General features: G+C 47.0%; 1 protein-coding gene across 6 annotated transcripts in view; it reads left to right on the top strand.

The window, feature by feature from the left end:
- Positions 1 to 24539, top strand: part of PPIL2 (peptidylprolyl isomerase like 2) — a 181595-nt gene that overhangs the window by 101061 nt on the left and 55995 nt on the right. For 3 of the 6 annotated variants that reach the window (XM_075012264.1, XM_075012265.1, XM_075012260.1), the window contains exons 13-14: positions 8572 to 8661; positions 18166 to 18199. The exons of 1 other annotated variant lie outside the window; for it this stretch is intronic. In XM_075012264.1, the coding sequence (XP_074868365.1) occupies positions 8572 to 8661; positions 18166 to 18199 (124 nt within the window). The remainder of the gene's footprint in view (positions 1 to 8571; positions 8662 to 18165; positions 18200 to 24539) is intronic. 2 more of the 6 variants (XM_075012263.1, XM_075012261.1) reach the window with 1 other exon arrangement.

Raw genomic sequence — 24539 nt, 5'->3', positions numbered from 1 at the left:
TTGTTGGTTATATTTTAACATGCACTTTCTAAGAAGCAACCACTTTTTTTCTCATTCTGAAATCTGTCCAGGCCCTGTAGGTGGTGCAGTGATAGCAATCAGTATGGAGCACTACATCATCTAGTTTGCAGACATTTGGGAAAGCTGAGACTATTCATGTTGAGAAAGAAGTGAAATCTCCATTTCCCTGCCAAGCACGTGTTTCTTGGCACTATCAAGGGAAGCAGTCAGCTCAGTTTCTAGGGCAGTTTCGCTGTCTTCAGTCCGACAGGGTTTGGTCAGTGGTTGTTTTGGGAGGGAATTTTTAGCCCACTGTCTGTGTGAGATTCATTTTTCTGTAAGCAGAAAGTTGCTGAATGTGCTGGTCAGAGTACTTTCTGTAAGGTTATCAGCATGCGTATGGGCCATATGGTGACACATTTGTGTGGTCCTAACTGAAGCTGAGGTGTTAGCCTGAAAAAAAGAGGATTTTCCCCAGCTGTTGTTAACGACCATGCTTTTGGAGGAGAAAAATCTGGGTCAGTTTTGTGTTTGGTCCCTAGAGGTGTCGTATCTGATTAAAGAAAGCAGTTTGTCAGAATACTTGAGTAAATGTAAAATCTAACCTCTTTTCTTGGTTGTTGGCTTTCAGACCTGCATGAGAAGGCAATATTACATCCAACTTCTCAAGACAGTAAACTTCCACCTGTTAGAAAAAGGACAATAAGGAATTTTCTATTTATAATAGTGCCCAGTTGGAGCAACTATAAACAGAAACACTGAAGAACTGTGAAGGCTCTGGAAAATAATCTTCTGATGCATTTTATACAGTAGCATGCATCTTAAAGCAGTGTTTCCCAAACTTAAAACATTCATGTACCCCTTTTGCGACTTCAACCTTATTGGCGTACCCCCTCTTATAGACCTGTCCCAGTGCTTATCTTCTGATTTCTGATAATTGATGCATAAACATTTCATTGATTTTTAGTAAGTTATTTTCTGCCATGTACCCTTGAACTCTTTTTGAATATCACCATTAGTTCACATACCTCACTTTGAGAAACACCCGTCTTAAAGAATTAAATGCTAGCACGGTAGCTGATCAAGCAAAGAGATTAGGTGAAACAAAATATCTAGTTGAAAACCACATACCCTGTGTCTACACGTGCCCCTTCCTTTTGGAAGGGGCATGTTAATGAGGGGGTTTGAAAGATGCTAATGAGGCGCTGCAGTGAATATGCAGCGCCTCATTAGCATAATGGTGGCCACGGTGATTTGAAAGTGCAGCTTTTCGTATCATGTGCCGCCCGTGGGGATGGGACCTTCTGAAAGGACCCCACCAGTTTTCGAAAGCCGTTCTTCCTATCTGGTGATTGGAAGAAGGGCTTTTGAAAACTGGGAGTGGGGGTCCTTTCGGAAGGTCCCGCATCCACGGGTAGCACGCAATTCAAAAAGCTGCTCTTTCGGATCGCAGTGGCCACCATTATGCTAATGAGGTGCTGCATACTTATTGCAGCACCTCATTAACATGCCACTTTTGAAAGGAAGGGGCACGTGTAGACCCAGCCATAATGTCTTAGGACTGTAGTTTTGGTGTTCATCTTACCGCTGCAAGTTCCCAAGCTAATTAAAATGTAGCCATAACCAGTAGGCGATACTAACGGAATGGTTTGATTACCTAGGTGAAACAGTTCCAATGTAGCTGTTAGTGGGCAGACCCACAAAAAAGACTATCCCAGTTGGCTTGCTTGTTGATACTTTTTACAGAAAGAAAGCAAGTATTGAATGGGCCTTGAAGCTAACCAACTGCCGCACTCTTAGGGCTTCTCTTCACAACATGATGCATCAATGCTGCAGCAATCAATCCACTGGTGGTCAGTTTATTGTATCTGCTTAGACATGATAAATGGACCTCCATGCGTTCTTCTGTTAACTCCAATACTCCATCAGAATGAGAAGAGTAGGTGGAGTCTACAGGAGAGCAGCCCCTGCTGACCTTACCTCATGGAAGACGTTACAGTAAGTATATCGGCTTCAGTTAAGCTGTTCACATAGCTGAAGCTGTACATCTTCGATCGATGGTGAGGGCATAGTGTAGACTAAGCCTTAGAAGTTTCACGCTGAAAGGAAGTAATATGGACGAAGCTTGCATCTGTTCTATGACTAAGCAGAGGGCTTTGCATTACAAAACTGTCAAGTTGGTATCTTTCATAAGTACTAAATGAAAATGAAAGTGTGCACTTGATGTAGTATTTTCACCTATCCTTGATAAGAGGGAAAAAGTGGCGTTACAGCTGTCCATACGGTGACCATGATTATGGCTACAATATAGAATGCAACTTCCTTAACTTGAATACAAACTGCCTGTGCATCTATTTTGCTAAATTTTCACTTGACAGTTTTGAGATCTGGGGAGTACAGTAGCTGTTCAAGACAAACCAGGCTGCTGACCAGCGATTCGAGACATACTACATATTCAGCGCTTCATTAGCATGCGGGCAGCCTCAGTACTTCGAAATTGATGCAGCTTGCCGCCGTGCGGCTCATCCAGATGGGGCTCCTTTTTGAACGGACCCCAGCTACTTTGAAGTCCCCTTATTCCTATGAGCAGATAGGAATAAGGGGACTTCGAAGTAGCAAGGATCCTTTCGAAAAGGAGTCCCGTCTGGATGAGCCGCATCAATTTCGAAGTGCCGCGGCTGCCTGCATGCTAATGAAGCGCTGAATATGTATTTCAGCTCTTCGTTAGTAAACTTCGCAATGTCCATTTGTATGGCCATTTCGAAGTTTTTGGCTAGTGTAGACATAGTCTGTATGTGCCAAAGGTGTTAAAAGAACCCAATTACTGTCCATCATTAAGCACTGTTATAAAAGGTTTGAGCTTTGATTTACAGAGACCTCTGCCTGCTTCGTACCATAGTGAACACAACATAAAAACAATGTTAATATTTTGTTAAAGATAAATATGAAAAAACCCAAAGTATTTGAAATTTAAAGTATTAAGTAAGGCAGGGTGGGGAGCCTATAGCCTGTGAGGCTGGGGACTCAGCACCCCCACCCCAAACAGCAGTGCAAGTGCACTTCAGAGAATGACCCCCGTCACGCCCATTGGCCAGATTGCTGCCAGTGGGGGGCAGTTCCCTGCAGTGCACAGAGCCGCACAGTGGCACATGTGACATCCTTCCCAAGCTGCACCAGGTAGGCACCCCCACCCTGCACTTGCACCTCCCTTCCAGACGCCACCCCAGAGCACTCCAGCAAAACCCTTCATCCCCACCTTGCTCCTGCACCTGCTTCCAAATCCCACACCCCCAGCCCTCTCCTGCATGCTCTTCCAGATTCCTCACTCCACCACTGCCATGCTCCTGCACCCTCCCTCCCTCTCAGACCAGTCCACTTTTGTACCTCACACCCAGACCCCGCACCTCTCTCTCATTCTGCTCTTGGGTCCTAATTCCCACAAAGACCCATATGCCCAGTCCACTCCTGTACCCTGTGTCTGATCCAGACCTGCACCCTCTCCCTGTCCACTCCTGCACCCTACCTTCCACTCCAATCCCCCACCCCCAGCTCACACCTGCACCCTACCTCCTGCCCAGACATCACATCCCCACTCCAGCAGCCCCATTCCATGCACTGAACCCCTTATTTTTGGTCCCACCACAGAGCCCCATCACAGAGTATCACAAAATATACTAGCCCTGTTCCCCTTAGGCTCTTTGGGGTACTTTGAGGGTGATGAAGTGACTGTCCCTTTTGCTTCTCAGTGGGGCGCCACATCTGTGAGGTTTTCAGGTGTTTTTTTTTCCCCTTCTCACTTGGTGGGGCAGGTCAGTCAAGAGTTTTTTTCACTTGCATGTGGCTCCCAACTGATTTTTCTGTGGGTCAGTGGCTCCCAACACAGAAAAGGTCCCCCACCCGGAAGTAAGGCTTTCATTTAACAGCATCCCTTGTTCTCTTTAGTGGGAGAAAGTTTTATAAGGAAATCTCCCTTGTTCGATAGACTTACATCAGTGGCTCTCAACTTTTCCAAACTATGATGCTTCTTTAAAGAGTCTAATTTGTCTTGTGTATCCCAAGTTTCACCTCACTTAAAAACTATTTGCTTAGAAAATCAGACATAAATGTACAACGGTATATGATTGTGACTGAAAAATTCCTTGCTTTCTCCTTTTTACCATATACAATCACTTGAAATATAAATATTGAATTTACCTCTCAAGGGCTACGTCTACACGTGCAGCCAACATCGAAATAGCTTATTTCGATGTAGCGACATCGAAATAGTCTATTTCGATGAATAACGTCTACACGTCCTCCAGGGCCGGCAACGTCGATGTTCAACTTCGACGTTGCTCAGCCCAACATCGAAATAGGCGCAGCGAGGGAACGTCTACACGTCAAAGTAGCACACATCGAAATAGGGATGCCAGGCACAGCTGCAGACAGGGTCACAGGGCGGACTCAACAGCAAGCCGCTCCCTTAAAGGGCCCCTCCCAGACACAGTTGCACTAAACAACACAAGATACACAGAGCTGACAACTGGTTGCAGACCCTGTGCCTGCAGCATAGATCCCCAGCTGCCGCAGAAGCAGCCAGAAGCCCTGGGCTAAGGGCTGCTGCCCACGGTGACCATAGAGCCCCGCAGGGGCTGGAGAGAGAGCATCTCTCAACCCCCCAGCTGATGGCCGCCATGGAGGACCCAGCAATTTCGACGTTGCGGGACGCGGATCGTCTACACGGTCCCTACTTCGACGTTGAACGTCGAAGTAGGGCGCTATTCCTATCTCCTCATGAGGTTAGCGACTTCGACGTCTCGCCGCCTAACGTCGAAGTAAACTTCGAAATAGCGCCCGACGTGTGTAGACGCGACGGGCGCTATTTCGAAGTTGGTGCCGCTACTTCGAAGTAGCGTGCATGTGTAGACGCAGCTAAGGTGAAGTATCTAGAGCAGTAAAAAGTCATTGTGTGAAGTTTCTGTTTGTACTAACTTTGGTAGCTTTTTATGTAGCCTGTCGTAAAACTAAGCAACTCTTACTTGGTATACTCATTGGAAGACTGTGTACCCCCAGTGGTACGTGTACCAAACATGGTGGTGGAGGTCCAGTTAGGAGAGAAGTTTGTTGATGGGCTGGAGTTGCTGTTACTTTTTAAAAGTCTGATCCTTTTTCATCCCAGATGGTACTTGGGATTCAGCTGGAGCCAGCAGAGGTAGCAATGTCATTTGGTCCCTCTTTCTGGCCTGGTCCAGTCACAACGATGAAGGACAATGGGGGCAGCCATGATGGCAAAGCTTGCTCATTAGGGGGCCCCAGGATGGAATGATTGGCAGAACAGATCATCTGCTTGTTATTTTTGTGTACCGGTTAAGCCTAGTATCTGATGTCTCAATTTGGGTTCGTGAATTACTGGGTCTTAATTTTTCTTATTTACCACACGTGATCTTAACACAGTCCACAATTTATATCTGTACAGCTAATTGAGGCTTTCCATCTCCCTTTTGTATCTTTCTCCCATCATTGTGTGCTGTTATAAGTCAGTTACAGTGACACTTCAACTCACTTCTTACAATTAAGCTCACAACAAGAGTACATTTGCGGCTCAGTTATTGCAGCGGGCTCCAAGCTGTGATTAACAGTTTGTGAAGAAACAAAGTAGTCATTAGTGCCTGCCACATTCTTGAAACTGGTGTCTGCTTCTGAAAGCCTTTTATTGGCCAAAGCCCACCAGAAGTGGTAACTGTACTGTTGCTATGATACTGTTTACCTGCAAAAAGAGTATGTCTGTTGTATGATGTATGAGATGCCATGGAAACCAGTTTGGTGGCAATTATTTAAAGAATCTTATGTAGTTCCTAGAGTGATTTTTCAACAGCTGCATGCACAAAGCTAGTTTCAGAGAACAGATATCATAACTTGAAACCTCTTCAAAGGGATGGGTCAGCCCAGGTTCTGCATAAAAATTATTATCAGAAGTAATTTCATCTATATTTTAGAGATGTTTCTAAAGCAAACACTAATTTATGTAGAAGTATCTTCTTAACATTTTGTGGATTGATTATTGGTTTAAAACAGTTTGGCACTAAATTCCATATTCCTTAAGGAGCTTCAACTTTTGGATAATTTCATTTTCTTAAAAATTTAATTAGAAATTGCCGTATCTTCCCCCCCCCCCACCCCAAAGAGAACTAATTAAGTGTCTCTCTCCAAAGAGGTGTTTTTTTGGCTCTCCTAAGGAATTCCACCTTGGGCTAAAAGCTGCCAATTCCATTTTTGATTCAGAAAGGATTTTTTTTTCCTTTTTAGAAGTGCAAAAACTTTAATGCCCATTTTATCCTTTCAGGCATTTTTCATGATCCATAGCTTTTCCATTCTAGATTCTAATATCGTACTTTGCTAGTGCTATCATGGTATTTTCTGTTCTACACACGTGATTCTTCTGTGTTTAAATTTTACAAACATACCATTTTAAAGTGTGTATATAAGGATTTAGCTCTACCATGAACATTGAAACTATACATAGATCTTCCTGCTTGAAATTATTCGTTTTATATGATATAAAATATCTTCAGAATGTTGCACAAATATGAAAGTAATCGTGGTGTCATAAAACAGTTATTTTAATCTAAAAAATAAATTACATTGCAAGCCTGAGATTAGCATTAGCAGTAGATGGAATTGAGACGAGCTTCTTTGTCTTCCATTGTAGCTGTTTTCTATATGTTGGGTTGGCTTAAGAGAAAATATGGTACAGCCTTGATTACCTGGATGTGATGGAGGACAGAGAATGTGTGACTAACCCAGGGAAATGTCAGTGTAATTCATAGACAATATGGGATATAACCCTGTTTCCCAGTAACCGGGAGTTTCAAACTATTGAGATTCAAATAACTGAAGCTCTACTGTAACACAGTTTCCTCTTTGGGAAAGGGATCATAGATCATGTAATCCTATAAACATTATATGAATAGTTTATTTTATTCGTATAATGTGGCAGAATTTAGAATAATGTTTTAGACGATTCCTGTTCATGACTGCAGGCCTACACTACAGGCTAAGTCTATATAACTTACATTGCTTAGGTTGCTTAATTGGCAGACTAAAGGATCCCTCTTGACTTAAACCCTTGTTCTCTGGGTGGAGCATATGTCATCTACAAGTCTCCTCCATTTCACCACTCTGTCTTGGGACAAAACATCTAGCAGACCCCAAGAGTACCCCAGTTGTTGTCTTTCAATCTCTGTAGATCTTCCTCACATTGTCAGAGGTCTTCCTCTTTTGCGTTTTGCTTGTAGGTTCCATGTGAGAGCTTGATGGACTATCCTGGATGATAGCTTTCTGAACGTTTGGCCTAGCCATCCCCACTTTCTTCTTTGATTCCTCTACCCACCTGCAAACATAGCTTCTGATTCTTGCCAAGATTGAGTAATTATGCTGACAGGAGAGTGCCTTCCTATCAGCATAGCGTGTCTTCACAAGCTCTATCAGTGCAGCTACAGCAATGTAGTGTAGACATGCACTGAGTCTGGCCTCTTTCACTGAAGGCGCTCTCAAAACAAACTATTTGGATGTCACATCAATGCCAAATGAATCAGTTTAATTTACAGAGGCTTGTGCTGGTAAGCAGAGGGTCTATATATGTGCAGAGTGTAATAAGCATATATCTAAAGCCTATTACAACTCAGTTTAAATGACATTCTTCTGTGAACTTGGATTATATTTATTTCCATAATTTACAACTGGGGAAGGGGGAGAAGCCTCTTCAAAGTAAGAAGGCAGAGTTTTTCTCAACTTATGATGGGCTTCATCCTGGCATTGCAGAAAAGAAAGTGTTCCTAGAGGAAAGACTATTACTTGGAACATCAGTAGTCTTTTAGTAAGCCGTGTTTGAATTCTTTGGCTAAGTGAAAATAGCTTTCATTCACACTGTAAAAGCAAAGGAAGGGTATGCAATGTATGCAATGTAACATAACCAACTGGGATTTACTTTTAGATTGTTCAAAGAAAATAATGGCTTATTTTCAAAAACGAACATAAAATATTGACTTTTGTGGTGCCAGTCCAGTTCTTAGTGGTGAGGTACTGCTGATCACAGCACTACACTGGTGCAGCTGGCATGATTGTGTTCCATTTTGTTAAGCCTAGATGTTAAGGCCTGGAGAAAGAACCACTCCTTATCGTGAGATACTCCTATCAGAACAGGATTGAGGCAAGTCATTAGTACAGGTTAGGGATAAATAGATGAATGTGGTTTCCAACACTGTCCCCTTAATTGTCATTGACGTTATGGGAAAATATTCTAAAAATAAAATAATATAGAACAAGACTAATTTTCAGGATGCTTCCCTGCCGCTTGGGAGAACTATGTTTGACAGTTTCCTGTTCAGCATCTTCCTCTCCCTCCCTCCCTCTCTCTGATATACAATATGCTCTTCTATAGGATTTTTTTAAACTCATAGGAACTTTTAGTCAGAGTCCTGATGGAGTAGTCTTTTATAACAGACACAGACAAAATGTGATTATTTTAAAAAATGTAATCATTGATTTTACGGTCTAAAGACATTGTTTCATTAAATACCTAATCTTTCTCAGACACCCAGAGCATGTGAAAACTTCATCAAGCTATGCAAGAAGAACTATTATGATGGAACCATTTTTCACAGATCAATTCGTAATTTTGTGGTGAGTATTGAACAAATGCTACCTAATGCACAATAGTTTTTATCATCTCTATTCTTCTGAAATAGGAGTTGAATATATTAGATGTATTAATTTAAAATTCTAGTTACTTTTTTGGAGCAAGTATATGTGCAGTGGAGCTGGTGATGAAAAATGTATCTTGAAAACAAGGATTGTGTTTCCTGAGTGAGGGCAAGAAGTGCAGTTTAACACCTAGCCACTGTCACCGAATAGTAATGTCACTCAGTGGCTATGTCTACACTAGCCCCAAACTTCGAAAGGGCCATGCAAATGGCCATTTTGAAGTTTACTAATGAAGCGCTGAAATACATATTCAGCGCCTCATTAGCGTGCGGGCTGCTGCGGCACTTCAAAATTCACGCGGCTCGCCACCACGCGGCTCGTCCAGATGGGGCTCCTTTTCGAAAGCACCCTGGCTACTTCGAAGTCCCCTTATTCCTATGAGCAGATGGGAATAAGGGGACTTCGAAGTAGCTGGGGTCCTTTCAAAAAGGAGCCCTGTCTGGACGAGCCACGCGGCGGAGAGCTGCGTCAATTTCGAAGTGCCACGACCACCCGCATGCTAATGAGGCGCTGAATATGTATTTCAGTGCTTCATTAGTAAACTTCGAAATGGCCATTTGCATGGCCATTTTGAAGTTTGGGGCTAGTGTAGGCATGACCAGTCTGATTCAAAGCCCTTTGAAATCCCTGATGGGCAAGACTCTCATTGTCTTCCTCGAGCTTTGGCTCTGTCCTCAGTGCGTAGAGCTTGAAACCTTGATCTGTGTAGGTAATATCTGAGCCTATTTTACACCCATTCAGCTGAAACTTAGTTTATAAGACACACATTTTAGGCCCAAAGTATTCAAACTTCATTTAGTGAGATTCCTCAGGCTTAACCAAAACATTCGGCAGGTCTATTTCTGTGGGAGTTCTGGGGCTGATCTCTTTGGTTTGGTATGCAGAGGTTAGAGAAAACCAGCTAACACTTAAAGGTTTGTTTTGCATGCTCATTGAACTTAAATATCCCGAGGAAACTGTCCCCATGGTGTGCCCTCTCTCCATATAAGTCAGGAAAACCCAGCTCCTTTCCTATATTTGGTTGAGGACAGCAGCTGGAGAGAAAGAAAGGTATGCTGGCTTGGGTAGAGGGGTTTCCCAAGCAAGGACTGAATCCTACAAGGTGAGCACTCTGTCCCCAACCCGTCAGTCACTCAAGTACATCCTTAAAGTTAACCATAGGCGTAGTCACACTGCCCTCTGAATCTCAGGGTCAAAGTGAAGCATGTGCTTAAATACTTTTGATTGGGGCCTAGAGAGTTCAGGACTGTGCCGGATTAAACCCAGTTGAATACCATCAGCCTGTGTTTGAAAATTTATGTGAGCATGGGTCAGGTTTTATGAAGGTATTGAACTTTAATCTCACATCAAAGGTTTTTGGAGCCTTTTTAGTTTGAGAAAGATTCATTTAGTGACCTATTATGGTATTCTGAAAAAAAAAAAGTTTTAAAATTGATTTTGAAAATTAAAACAAAATTAAATTTGATTCCTAGGCCAAGTAAATAGTTATCTTCTTCTTCGAGTGTCCCCGTGGGTGCTCCACAATAGGTGTCGGGCTCGCCCGGCGCCGCAGATCGGATCTTCCAAGCAGTTTCTGCCGGACCGCGCATGCGCCGGCGTGCGCCGCTCCCTTGCGCGCTCCTGGCCACGTGCGCGATCCGGTCCCCGCCAGTTCCTCTTAACCGCCGTCGGCTGCAGACGAAATCCGAACTAGGCCAAGTTAGCGTATTCAATGGTTTTAACTGTTTTTTCTTTAAAGTTTTCAAGTTCTTAGGCTACTGCAAGTCAGCCAGTTGGTTTTTTTTTTGTTTTTTTTTGTTTTTTTTTTTTTTGAAAAACAACAAGCGGGACGGCATTCAGTCCAGTCCCAGTAACAAGCGGAACACCAGAGGCCAGGAGCCTAGGGCCATCAGCCCTCCTGCCGTGGCAGGCCATCGGAGAAGGGGAAAAACAGCACAGAGAACGTGCTAAGTACCCGTTAACAACTGAAAGACTCACCAACAATGTCCTCTTCAGGATTTAAGAAATGTGAGTCCTGCTGAGAGGCAATGGCAGCGTCTGATGGGCACAGTCTACGCATAAGGTGCCTGGGAGAGTCCCATGTCACGCAGAAATGCTCCTTCTGTGCAAAACTAACAGCCAGAGCAAGGAAGGACAGGGAGATGCGGCTTAAAATGCTGCTCTTCGACAAGGCCCTCCAGCCAGACGTGCCGGAGCGGCCGCAGCAGGAGGGACCCTCCGGGGCCCATAAAAGGAAAGCCGCCTCCCTCACCCCATCAGCGCAAAAACGGAGGAAAGCCTCCCCAGCCCGATCCCTGCCGGCAGCAACAGCGAGCGGGACGGGAGGAGCACGCAGCCCCCAGCCGCAGCAACAGCTGATCGGCGGCGGCACAGAGAGCCACGTGGAGACGGCTCAGCCTCCGATAATCAAACAGCCGCCCCGCACCGCAGGCAGGGCGGCGGCTAAACAAGCGCCGGTACCGGCGGCACCGCAAGCAGTGGCACTGACCCCCGGGGAACCGGCGGTGCAGAGCGCGCAGGCACGCAGCCTGCAGGCACCAGAGGACACCGCCTGTGCGGCACCGCCCATGAGCGTGCCGAGCATGGCGTGGACGGGGCAGAGATCCCCTACATGCCAGGGGGTGGAGTTACCTCCTCAAGGGAGGGGGAAGGCTGCACACAAAACGAGGCACCGCAGCCCCTCTCCAGACAGGGCTGCGGAGTTGCTTTCTCTCAGCCCTCCGCTTATGCTGCAGACTCCAACCAGAAGGTAGGGGTCCCCCCTAGCCTACCCGGAGCCCCCGTCTCCATTTTTACAACCAGCCTCGCCCTGGCTGGGACCACCTTCACCCTTCCTGGGGTTTGAGCCGCTGGAATACTATCCAAAATCGCTCTCTCTAGTGTCCCAGATCTCTCGACGATCTCGCTGCCCCAGACGCAGAGGGTATGCACCAAGGGAGTGGTCTAGGTCACCTTCCCAAGAACAGTGCCTATACTGCCATGGTCGCCCCTATCACGCGGGGCATAGACACCACCGGCAATCTACCAGGGAAAGATCCCCACAGACGATCTCGTATCCCTGAGGGCAATCGCGAACGGGGACAGAGACTCAAGTTTCTCAGGGGGGACTGGTTATGGAACCCCGAGATTTTCCCTCGCAAGCCTCTAGCGAGAGGGTGTACCATCACCAACAGGAACTGGAAGGGTCCAGAGAGGCGTACCCCAGTGGTTCCTCGCTCTCCTCCCCGGACGAGGCTACGGCCCCGGGGGACGTCCATCCTCCGGATGATCTCAAACAGTTTCAAGAGCTGTTTAAGAGGGTGGCCTTCACGCAAGGTATCCAGATAGCAGAGGTGCAAGAGAAACACCATAAGCTCCTCAAAAATCTGAGACCTCCGGCCTCCTCCAAAATAACAATACCGCTTGATGAAGCAATCTTGGAGTCCGCCACTATGATATGGCAGACCCCTGCAACTATTCCACCTGTCCACAAGAGAGCGGATAAGAAATACTTCATGCCGGCGAAGGGCATGGAGTTCCTGTTCAGCCACCCACAACCAAATTCCTTGGTGGTGGAGTCGTCGCAACAAAAATCAAAGACATCTCAATTCAGGACAGGGGGAACAGACAAAGATGCCAAGAAGCTAGAGCTGTTCGGCAGAAAGGTCTACTCCTCCTCCACTCTACTGTTGCGAATGGCAAATTACGCAGCGCATTTAGCCAACCATAATTTCGACAACTACACTAGGTTAACCTCCCTCATGGACTCGCTTCCAGAGGACAAGAAACCGGTGCTCAAGGCCATCGTGCAAGAAGGCTACGCGGCCTCGAGGACAGGAGTTCAGATCGCCCTGGATGTTGCGGACACAGCAGCACGTTCCACAGCTACGGCAGTGGTGATGCGAAGGGAGTCCTGGCTCCAGACTTCGGGTATACCGAGGGATCTGCAGGCAAAGATAGTCGATCTTCCCTTTGACTCGCAGAAGCTGTTTGCTGAATCAACTGACTCGGTCCTTCATTCCAGTAAAGACTCAAGAGCCACACTTAGGACCCTGGGGATTTACACCCCTCCATACAGAAAGAAAAAGTACTACCCTCAACAAAGACGGTACCAGTACCAGCAACAGCGTCCCCAGTACCACAGGGGTTACGAGCAAGGGCGACATCAACAGCACCAGCAGTATAGAACTCCCAGGCGACGTTCACAACAGAGCTGTGCATCCTCGGGGCAGGGCCAAAGGCCACAAGTTTGACACACAGATCCAGGGCTGCGCCATCACTACCGTCGCACAAGGTCATCCGAAGCAGTTATTCCACCATCACCTCCGACCATTCTACGACCAGTCGCAAAGGATCACCACAGACAAATGGGTGCTGGAGATCATAGCCACAGGGTACGCCATCCCCTTCCAGTCACTCCAACCGTCACGACCTCCACCCAGGCCCCACCTCCAGGAGGCCTCCCAGGTAGCGAGGCTCAAGCAGGAGGTAGACGATCTCATGCTCATAGGGGCAGTGGAAAGAGTGCCGGAGCAACTGCAAGGAAAAGGGTTCTACTCGAGGTACTTCCTCACGGAGAAAAAGACAAGAGCCTGGAGGCCCATCTTATATCTTCGGGGCCTCAACCGGTACCTGCGCAAGCAACGCTTTCGGATGATCACAATCGCCTCCATCCTTACGGCACTGGACGATGGAGATTGGTTCGCAGCCCTCGATTTACAAGACGCGTATTTTCACATAACTATCCATCCGGCTCACCGGCGATTCCTCCGGTTCATGGTAGGCAAAGAACATTTTCAATACAAGGTCCTACCGTTTGGCCTCTCCTCGGCCCCCAGAGTCTTCACCAAGACCTCGGCAGTGGTGTCAGCCTACCTGCACAGACAGGGGGTATTTATATTCCCGTATCTGGATGACTGCCTACTCAAAGGGGCCTCGAAGGAGGAGGTACTACGCATGATACGCGTCACAGCAGGCACGTTCTCTTCGTTCGGCCTGGTTATCAATCTGGCAAAATCAAAGATAGACCCCACACAGGACATAGAGTTCATAGGGGCACGCATAAATTCTATTACAGCGAGAGTATATCTACCAGAGACTCGCTTTCAGGCCATCGGCTCCCTTGTGCAGGTCATCACCTTCAGCCCTACGGTGCCGGTCCTGACGTGCTTACAGCTGCTGGGCCACATGGCAGCGGCGACGTTCGTCGTACAGAACGCCAGGTTACACATGCGCAGCATGCAGCACTGGCTGGCGAGCATATACAAACCAGCAGCACACACCGTTCACAGGGTGGTGTCGCCCACAGCAGAGGTGCGCAAATCCCTGCAATGGTGGGTAAACCCCAGGAACTTGCTAACAGGGGTACCCTTCCACCAACCACAAATATCGGTTTTTCTTACTATAGATGCCTCCCTCATAGGGTGGGGAGCACGCATGGGCGAAGAGGTGACTCAAGGGCTGTGGTCCTCCACGGAGCAGTCACTGCACATAAATATACTGGAGCTCAGGGCAGTGTTCAACGTCTGCAGACACTTTCAAGACCATATACAAGGCAAAGTCGTCGGGATCAGTACAGACAATACCTCCACCATGTTTTATATAAACCGGCAAGGAGGAGCTCGGTCCCGTGCCTTATGTGCGGAAGCCGTCCGGTTATGGAACTGGTGCATCGCCAACAATATAATCTTGAAAGCCTCGTACTTACCAGGTGCTCACAATGTGAAGGCAGACCAGCTGAGCAGGCGTTTTTGCACTCACGCACGAGTGGCAGATCCGTCCCGATCTGCTACGACCGATTTTCCACGCATGGGGTTTTCCCCAGATAGACCTGTTTGCCACTCAATACAACAAGAAGTGCCCACGATTCTGCTCCAGGGCAGGACTGGGATGGGGGTCCCTGGGGGACGCATTAGCGATCTCGTGGAGGGGCCCCCTGCTTTACGCTTTTCCTCCCACAGTGCTGATCCACAAAGTCTTGCAGAAAGCCAGGAGGGAAGGAGCCCGAATGATCCTGATAGTCCCAACATGGGATCGACAGCAATGGTTCCCCCTACTCCTGCGCATGTCAGACCGTCCACCGATGCCTCTTCCGGTGGCGCGGGATCTGCTCACGCAAGCCCAGGGGTCCATAGTGCATCCGCACCCCCAAGGCCTGCGACTACAAACGTGGTTAATCCATGGCTCAGCTCCCTAGAGAGCGCATGCACAGAGGAAGTGCAGCAGGTCCTAGAAAGTAGCAGGAGGACTTCCACCAGGAAGACCTACAAGCAGAAATGGACTCGCTTCACGGCTTGGTGTGCTACCAAACAGCTGGCCCCCCTTTCGGTGCCTATACCTGTAATATTAGAGTATTTACTGGACCTCAAGAGAGGAGGACTCTCACTATCCTCGTTAAAGGTCCACCTTGCCGCCATTTCGGTGTTCAGACACGAGGAGGAAGGGCACACGGTGTTCGCCCATCCCATGGTTACCAGGTTCCTCAAAGGGTTGGTAAACCTATACCCCCCTCGGAAGCCGCTTCCACCTTCGTGGAACTTGGACCTGGTGCTTAACGCGCTAATGGGACCACCGTTCGAGCCCTTGGCCACGGTTTCCCTCCACCTCCTTACGATAAAGACAACCTTTCTTCTCGCAATTACGTCAGCTCGCAGGGTGAGCGAGCTTGCGGCAGTTATGGCAACTCCACCCTGCACTGTTTTTTCCAAGGAGGCGGTAACCATACGGCTGCATCCAGTCTTTGTTCCCAAGGTTTCTTCTGAGTTTCACATTAACGAACCTATTGTTTTACCCTCGTTTTATCCAAAGCCTCATAACTCTAACAAAGAGGCGCGCCTACACCTCCTGGACGTGAGGAGGGCGCTAGCCTTCTATGTAGACAGGACCAAGTCCTTCCGGAAAACGGATAGACTCCTAGTCTCTCTCGCTCCCAAATCGAAAGGAGAAGGTCTCTCTTCGCAGAGAATCTCGAAGCACATCGTATCCTGCATAAAAATGTGCTTCGAACTCAAAAAGACTCCTTTATCGGCCACTCCCAGGGCTCATTCCACTAGGGCGGTGACGGCATCAACAGCCTTTTTCAAGGGCGTTGCGCTAAAAGACATTTGCAGAGCGGCGACCTGGTCATCCTATGACACCTTCGCCAAACATTACGCCCTTCACAGGGTATTCCAAGAGGATACCCGTCTCTCGACAGCGGTCCTCTCGGGGACAAGCTGCACATAATCCGGTTACCCACCTCCTATCTTGGGTTACTGCTGGGTAGTCACCTATTGTGGAGCACCCACGGGGACACTCGAAGAAGAAAGAAAAGTTACTCACTGTAGTAACAGTGGTTCTTCGAGATGTGTCCCCGTGGGTGCTCCACTACCCGCCCATCCTCCCCGCTTCGGATCTCTGTTAGTGTTTTGCAGGAGCATCCGAGGCGGTTGGTCAAGGAACTGGCGGGGACCGGATCGCGCACGTGGCCAGGAGCGCGCAAGGGAGCGGCGCACGCCGGCGCATGCGCGGTCCGGGAGAAACTGCTTGGAAGATCCGATCTGCGGCGCCGGGCAAGCCCGACACCTATTGTGGAGCACCCACGGGGACACATCTCGAAGAACCACCGTTACTACGGTGAGTAACCTGTCTTTTCTGCTTGTTTAATTTTCAGTGAGTGATTGTTTGAAATATTACCATATGAGTACTTGTGGCACCTCATTACCATGCTAGCTCTTTCACCTTACCTAAAAACTGTGCATACAAAATCAGACATAAAAATGTGTCATAGCATACCATCATTGAAAAAATTCTTACTTTTTCATTTGTGTCTTAGAATTATAAATAAATAATTGGAATATAAATATTGTATAAACATTATAGCGTATAGAGTTATATAAGGAAGTCATTATACGATATTTATTTTGTACTGACTTTGTTCATGCTTTTTGTGTTGCCTGTTGTAAAATTAGGGAACTATCGTAAACTCTCTTTTGTGTCCAGCAACCCTGGGATCAGGAATTTGCCAGATATGTAAATATTCAGGTTAATCAAGAGTACCTGGGGCGGGGAGACAGGCAAGGGTCAGTGCCCCCGCCATATGAAAATTCAGCTCCTCCCACCCCCAGCTGCTGCCCTGTTTACCTTTTGGTGGGGACAGTGGGAGCTGCTTGCGAGGCTTGCATACTGCAGTGTGGTGCAGGGAGCTGCAGGCGGTGCTCAGCTATCACAGTGCAGTGCAAGGACCCACTGGTGGTGTTCAGAGATCACAGCACAGGGAGCCCCTGCCTGCTGCCCTGCAGTCAACCCCCTGCCTGGACACCAGGGACCTTGTGAGTGCCCCAGCTGGCTTTGGAAGGAGCAGCCATGGTGCAGCGGGGCTCTCCTGGTGGCTCCAAGCAGAGAGCTACCAATAAACTTGTTCAGGCTGGAGGGACTTGCGCAGCACCCCAGGACTGTCGGGGGAGGTGGGGGAAGCAAGGGGGAAGCCATGGCTTGGCTGAGGGTTTGCCAGCATTATGCCAGTTATCTGAGAGTTCCAGCTGATCAAATACTGGATGAACAAGAGTTTACTGTATCTAGTTGAGTTGATGAATCCTCAGAAAGACCATTGCATACCCGGGGCACTGATACCCCTTGTTGAGAACCACTGACTTTGGGCACTACAGACATACCCTTGAAATGAAATAAAATACTGTAACTTTTCAAAGCCCATTAGAGTCCATGAGAGTCTTTCCAGTGAATGTATAACATGTAGATTGGGTTCTGGGATCCTAAAAAAAGGAAAGCGACTTCTGCATTTGGCAGCAATATGTTCCTAGGTTTATGTTTGATATCAGAATTAAAATGACACATCTGTGTGCTTTCACTGTGATTTTTAGCTAAAGTGGACACTCCCACTGAGGACTTTGGAGCAACAGAATCCAAAAGACTGGTTTTCATGCAAATCCTGCATAAACAATAGATATGTTTGTTGGTTTCATATTGGGTTTTTTTCTTAAAATGCCTATAGTGAATATAGTGCCAGAAAGGTGGGAACAGGTATAGAAAGCCCTTTTTTTCCTGCTGGAATTTTGATTCCAAAAACTAAACACTTTCCAAACTTTAAATGCAGTGCATCATCGACTGGATAACTTAGGTCACAGCAGGTGGTGGAGGAGATATTTTTCCATTAACCTGTACAGGGCACAGTTCGTTTATTTTTTGTTGGCTCTCCACAGGAGGCTTATTATTGTTATAAACCTGTCACTCTGCTAGATGGTTTTCCAGGAACACATGACAACCAACTGATAAAAGAGGCCCCAAACTATTTGAAGTAGTTTCCTGTTTACTAGCTTGCCAACATGGCCCCATTTAGAAGTAAGAAAAGTTGAGCCGAATTTCTCTTTTTTGTAAAAATGTTTTATTTTGTGTATGTAATAAATATTACACATTTTACTAGAATAGACTTCTGTTTTTATTCTGCAGATCCAAGGAGGTGATCCTACTGGAACAGGAACAGGTGAGATAGAGTAAAAAATATAAAAAAATAGCATGTGTGTGCATATGTATGAATATATAACATTAAACAAATTACTTCTCTGATTGTCTTGTATTTGTTTTGCTGCAACCCATCTGTCATGCCCAACTTTGTAGACTGAAACTCATTAAATAATGCTCATTTAGTAGTGTATATCTATTTCAAAACTTTGTGCACTTTAAGTCCCTTTGAACTACTCTTAAAATTTTCCATGTGGGTGTTTCTGTACTGTGCAATTTAAAACGTGTTCAGCCTTTTAAAATGCACCTTTTAACCTTTACTTTTTTGTTTTGCAAAAAAGTTTGCAATGTGAGATGGGAATTAATGTTGTATTATGCTTTGAAAAAACAAAGTGCTGTGCAGTAAACTCTTTCATATCTGGCATTCTATCATCTGGAACTCTGAAATAGCCGGCATTTTAACCATAAGTACATTTTAGTTACATTTTCCGTAAGTACAGTAGAGTGAAAGTAAATACAAATACAGTATATGTTTACAGTGTACAATACTACTATTGCTGATAAATAAAGTACTCTGCATACATTATTTGTTTCTTGCTATCTAATTTTGTTTTTCTGTAGTGTTGTGCATTGTTAGGCATACCTCTCTATTATCCAGAATATTTGAATATCTGGCAACCTCCCAGTCCCAGGGTTTCCGAATGTGAAAGAGTTTACTGTATAAAGAAAGGTCTTACTGGCTGGTTTGTACTGTGAGAGAGAATTTCCATGAATCTGTTGTTCATAGTTCTGTCTGCTGGGATTGTGAAGAATCCCAGAAAACAGAAGAGAGAAAAAAATTGTTCACTAAAGCAAGGTTCTCTTTATATTCAATATTAATGATATGTTAGAGAGCTGTTGAGATCTAGTTAGTGGTCAAATATTGTCCCTCGCCCAGAAATAATCCCCTTCATAGTCCCATGCCTCTTTTCTTCTTGTGTTAACTTCTAGAGACTCCTTTGTCACTATGTATTCCTTCCTGTTTTTCCTTCCTAGTCTCTGTGATCTTGGCACAATGGCGATAGCCACTGTAAAGAGGCAAACAGAGTAGAAATATGAGAGTTGCCCCTACTACTAGGGTCAAGGCTTTGCAGGGCATTGACCATCCTGCTCTCTATAAGTTACATTATGATCTTACCTTCTGCTGTGTATTGGCTCTCTGTAATCCTGTACAAGTTAGTTTAGCCTGCTCACTACCAAATATCAATCAGCCAACCCCCACAGCTACTTGTCAGGCAGGCCCCAAGAATTTCCACACATTCTATTCTGCTGAGTTACAAATGTGCTGCCTACCCCTACACAGAAAGTATATTTCTGTGCTCACAACATCTATTCATCGAAAGGGATGTCTGTGTAATTGTAAAATATTTTATTATATGTTGTTTACTTACCAATTCAGATCAATTTGGACTGGCCAAAACTCTACTCCTAATGTGCATAAAGGACTTATATTAAAGAGGGGGTATGCAACTGTGGGATCAAACAGTTAGGGATTCTGTGTCATGACTACTGAAACCCATTCAAAAGATGCATTACTCCCTGTGTGTTTTGTTGTTCATGGACTGTCAAGTGCAGTATAGTCTGATTCCATGAGAAGATGACTTGGTTGAAGGTCCCAAAAAAAAAAAAACAAATGAAAGAGGTGGTAGGGACTAGGGATACTTTAATGGGTTAGTGCTGTACCCCCACTAACCTTCCATCTCTACAGGCAGGAGTTCAAATCTTGTGAAGTCAGTCTAGGCAAAGCAGTTTCGTTGAAGGTTTGGACTGAGTTAAAATATAATATGGATAAAACAGGAGAGAGGGGGATCCATGATATGTATCCTTTCATTTTAGAAAATAGGTTGATAGAAGGATAGACTACCACACCAAAGAGAACAGAATTTTGGTTTTTTTTTTCATCTTTTTCTTCTGTTTACTTCATTTTAACTGGATCTGCATATTCAATAGTTCCGGGGTCTTGCAGAAGTTTATGAAGCTTGTAGCAGTTCTTATAAAAACCTGTCAGTTTATATCCAAGTGGCTCTGACAGCGGGAGTAGCTGTTGAAAAAGTTGCTACCATTCATTCAAACATTACAGAAATCAGCTTCTTCTTCGAGTGGTCCCCGTGGGTGCTCCACAGTAGGTGTCGGGCTCGCCCCGGCGCTGCAGCTCAGAAAATCTTCAGCAGTCTCCGTCGGGTCGCACATGCGCCAATGCGCGTCAGCTCTTCGCGCGCTTACGGTCACGTGCGCGATCCGGTCCCTGCCAGTTCATTCTCAACCGCTAATGGCTGCAGACGGAATCCTCTCCGGCTCCAACGCCTGAGACAGATAAATCTTTTTTTTTCTTTCTTTCTTTCTTTCTCGTGTTAATAGTTTTTAACAGTTCATAGTTAGCAGTTCTATAGTTATTATAGTTAGTTACTCTGGTAAAAGTTGTTTAAAGCTAAAGACTATCTTAAAACTGCAGCGGCCGCCTTTGGGCTGGCCCGCTGTTTTTTGTTTGTCGGCCTTCAAAGGCCAACGGTTATTAACATCACCTAACAGACTGTTAAGTGTGCTATTAGCACCTAAGGACTCAGAGTTAAGTTTTAACAATGTCTTGCCGGCAGGCCATGCCTGCTTCGGATGGCCATAGCAGATGCATACGGTGCCTCGGGGAGACGCACGTTCCCCAGAAGTGCTCCCATTTTTCCAAGTTGACTAATAGAGCTAGAAAAGATAGAGAAATGAGGCTGAAGATGCTGCTAGTTGACAAAGCACTTCAGCCTGCCTCATCGGAGGCAACGCATGCGGAGGGCTCTTCAGGATCGCACAAGAGGAAGGCTGCCTCTTTGACCTCCTCTGCGCAGAAGAAAAGAAGAGCCTCGCCTACTCGATCCCTGCCCCTTACTGTTCGGAGCGGGACGAGTGTAACAAAGGGCCCACGCATGCTGGCTTCCTCCACTGGTAAAGCCGCGGTGCATGCAACCACTCAAGGCCCTGCAACTACTGGGGAGATGGCACCAAGAGCCGTGCGGGCACTAGTCAGTCCGGCACTGGCTACTGCGGCACCAATCGAGACTTCCCCGGAGGCACCGGAGACGACGGCACCGAGGACATCGGCACCGGGATCGAAGGCACCGGCGACGATGGCACCGGGAGCAGTGGAAATCCGCATGACACCTGCTCCGGTACCAAGTTCACCGATAAGACCACCCAAGAGGGTAAAGGCTAAAACGAAGACCAGGCACCGCAGCCCCTCTCCTGAGGTAATTGCGCTGCCTCTGTCACCATGATCACCACCGGAGATTCGACGGGCAGCAACACCTTCGGCCTGCCACAGATGTCCTTCTCCTTTTCTTCGGAGTCCATCCCCGGGGTCTGCATGCTTTTCTCCATCATCTAGCAGCGATCCCTACGAGTCTTCTCACAGAGGCTGTCCTCGTACGTTGGTATCATCTCGGAAGTCTTGACGTTCCAGGCACCACCCTTACATCCTTGGGTCATGGTCCAGGTCTCCATCGCCGGGCCCCTGTCTCTGTTGCTACGACCGCCATCATTATGCGGGGCGTCAGCATAGGAGGTCAACGTCTCACTATGGATCCCCATTGACCACCCCTCAACGCCACAGTGTTCTGCTTCCACCTGGGGGAACACCACAAGTTCCCCAATCAGAGGCTGGGTCTAAAGGCATTGAACCCCACCTCGAAATTCCACAAAGGCAATCACATCAATACAGCCAGGATCCAGAGGAATTGGAGGAGAGATACCATAGTGATGCCTCCTCATCCTCGCCAGACGAGGCCGTGGTCCCTGGAGACATTTCTCCCCCAGATGACCTGAAACAGTTCCAGGAGCTGTTCAAACGAGTAGCTCAATCCCAAGATATTCAGGTGGCGGAGGTGCAGGAGAAACACCACAGACTCCTTAAAAACCTCAGGCCTCCATCTTCTTCTAAAATTGCTATTCCTCTGGACGATGCAATCATGGAGGCAGCCACTAATATATGGCAGACTCCAGCATCTGCTCCTCCTGCCAACAAAAGAGCGGACAAAAAGTACTTCGTCCCTGCGAAAGGTATGGAATTGCTATTTAGTCATCCACAGCCAAACTCGCTAGTGGTTGAATCGTCCCAACACAGGTCCAAATCGTCCCAGTACAAATCTGGGGGATTGGACAAGGACATAAAGAAGCTGGATCTTCTGGGTAGAAAAGCCTACTCCTCCTCTACTCTGTTGCTCCGCATGGCCAACTATGCCGCTCATTTGTCGAATCACAATTTCGACAACTATTCCAAGCTTACTGCCCTCATGGACTTCCTTCCGGAGGATAAAAGGCCAATTCTTAAGGCAATTGTGCAAGAGGGCTACGCGGCTTCTCGAGCGGGCGTGCAGATTGCACTGGATGTGGCGGACACAGCGGCCCGCGCCGTGGCCACTGCAGTGGTAAAGCGGAGAGAGTCATGGCTTCACACATCCGGCATTCCAAAGGAGTTACAGGTCAAAATTGCAGACCTCCCCTTCGACAAAATAAAATTGTTCGCTGAATCGACCGACTCAGTCCTACACTCGAGCAAAGATTCCAGAGTGACACTTCGGACTTTGGGGATATATACCCCACCGTTCAGAAGGAAGAAATTTTATCCTCAGCAACGCCGTTATGGTTACCAACAACGACGTACCCAATTTCAACGGGGGTATGATCAGGGACGTCATCAACAAACACATTATCAGGGACCTAGGCGCCAGTCTCAGCAGGGCAACGCCTCCGCAGGGCAAAGTGCAAGACAGCAAGTTTGATGGGTATGTCGAGGGCCGCGAAGCCAAGACCGTACCTCAGTGCCAATCTCAGTACATGTTCCATCACCGACTCAAGCCATTTTACCCACAATGGAAAAGCATCACATCGGACAAGTGGGTATTGGAGATCGTAAACACGGGATACACGATCCCCTTCCAGTCTTTACCTCCACCAAATCCTCCCACTGCACCCCTTCTCAGAGACCCCTCTCACCTACCAGAATTAAGGTGGGAGGTGGACCACCACCTATTCATAGGGGCGGTGGGGAGAGTACCGGAACAATTTCAAGGCAAAGGGTTCTACTCCAGGTATTTCCTGACGGAAAAGAAGACAGGAGGGTGGAGACCCATATTGGATCTACGCGCACTGAACCAGTACCTACACAAACAGCGCTTCAAAATGACTACGATGGCTTCAGTAATCACAGCACTAGACCATGGCGATTGGTTTGCAGCCCTCGACTTACAGGATGAGTATTTTCATATCGCAATTCATCCAGCCCACAGGCGTTTCCTCTGGTTCCTTGTGGGCACAGATCATTTCCAGTACAGAGTCCTCCCATTCGGACTCTCTTCAGCACCCAGAGTCTTCACCAAGACCTTAGGGGTGGTGTCAGCATACCTACACAGACAGGGAGTTTTCATTTTCCCATACCTGGACGATTGCCTGCTAAAGGGAACTTCCCGGGCGGAGGTATTACGGATGATACACATAACCACAAAAACATTTACCTCACTGGGCCTCATCATCAATTTCTCAAAGTCAAAGACCGACCCCATGCAAAATATAGCGTTTATAGGGGCTCGGATAGACTCAGTCACGTCAAGGGTGTATTTACCCGAGGCTCTTTTTCGTGCCATCGAATCTCTAGTACAACTACTAACATACAGCTCCACTGTTCCAGTTCTCACGTGCTTACAACTGTTGGGGAATATGGCAACCACCACGTTTGTGGTGCAAAACGCCAGGCTGCATATGCGAGGATTGAAGCATTGGTTGGCAACCGTATACAAACCCTCAATCCACACCGTCCACAAGAGGGTGTCACTTACAACAGAGGCACGAAGCTCGCTAACATGGTGGGGAAACCTCAAGAATCTCCTAACACGGGTGCCCTTCCGCCAACCGCAAATTACTGTGTTCATTACAACAGATGCCTCCTATATGGAATGGGGGGCTCACATGGAGAACAAAACCACTCAAGGATTATGGTCCCCCACAGAGAAGACACTGCACATAAACATATTAGAGCTCAGGGCAATGTTCAATGCGTGCAGGCATTTTCACAATTATCTGCGCGGGAAAATATTCGGCGTGAATACCGACAACACCACCACCATGTTTTATATAAACCAACAGGGGGGAGCCAGGTCTCATACGCTTTGTGCGGAGGCAGTCCGACTCTGGAACTGGTGCATCGCCAACAATATAATCATAAAGGCTTCATACCTACCGGGAGTCCACAACGTCAAGGCGGACCAACTCAGCAGACACTTTGCGCCCACTCACAAGTGGCAGATCCATTCAGACCTACTTCACCAGGTGTTCTGCAGATGGGT

The sequence above is a fragment of the Carettochelys insculpta genome, chromosome 18 (assembly GCF_033958435.1).
Source record: "Carettochelys insculpta isolate YL-2023 chromosome 18, ASM3395843v1, whole genome shotgun sequence".
Classification (NCBI taxonomy): Eukaryota; Metazoa; Chordata; order Testudines; family Carettochelyidae; genus Carettochelys; species Carettochelys insculpta.
The sequence above is the reverse complement of the archived record's forward strand: the minus strand, read 5'-3'. Positions and strand labels throughout refer to the sequence as shown.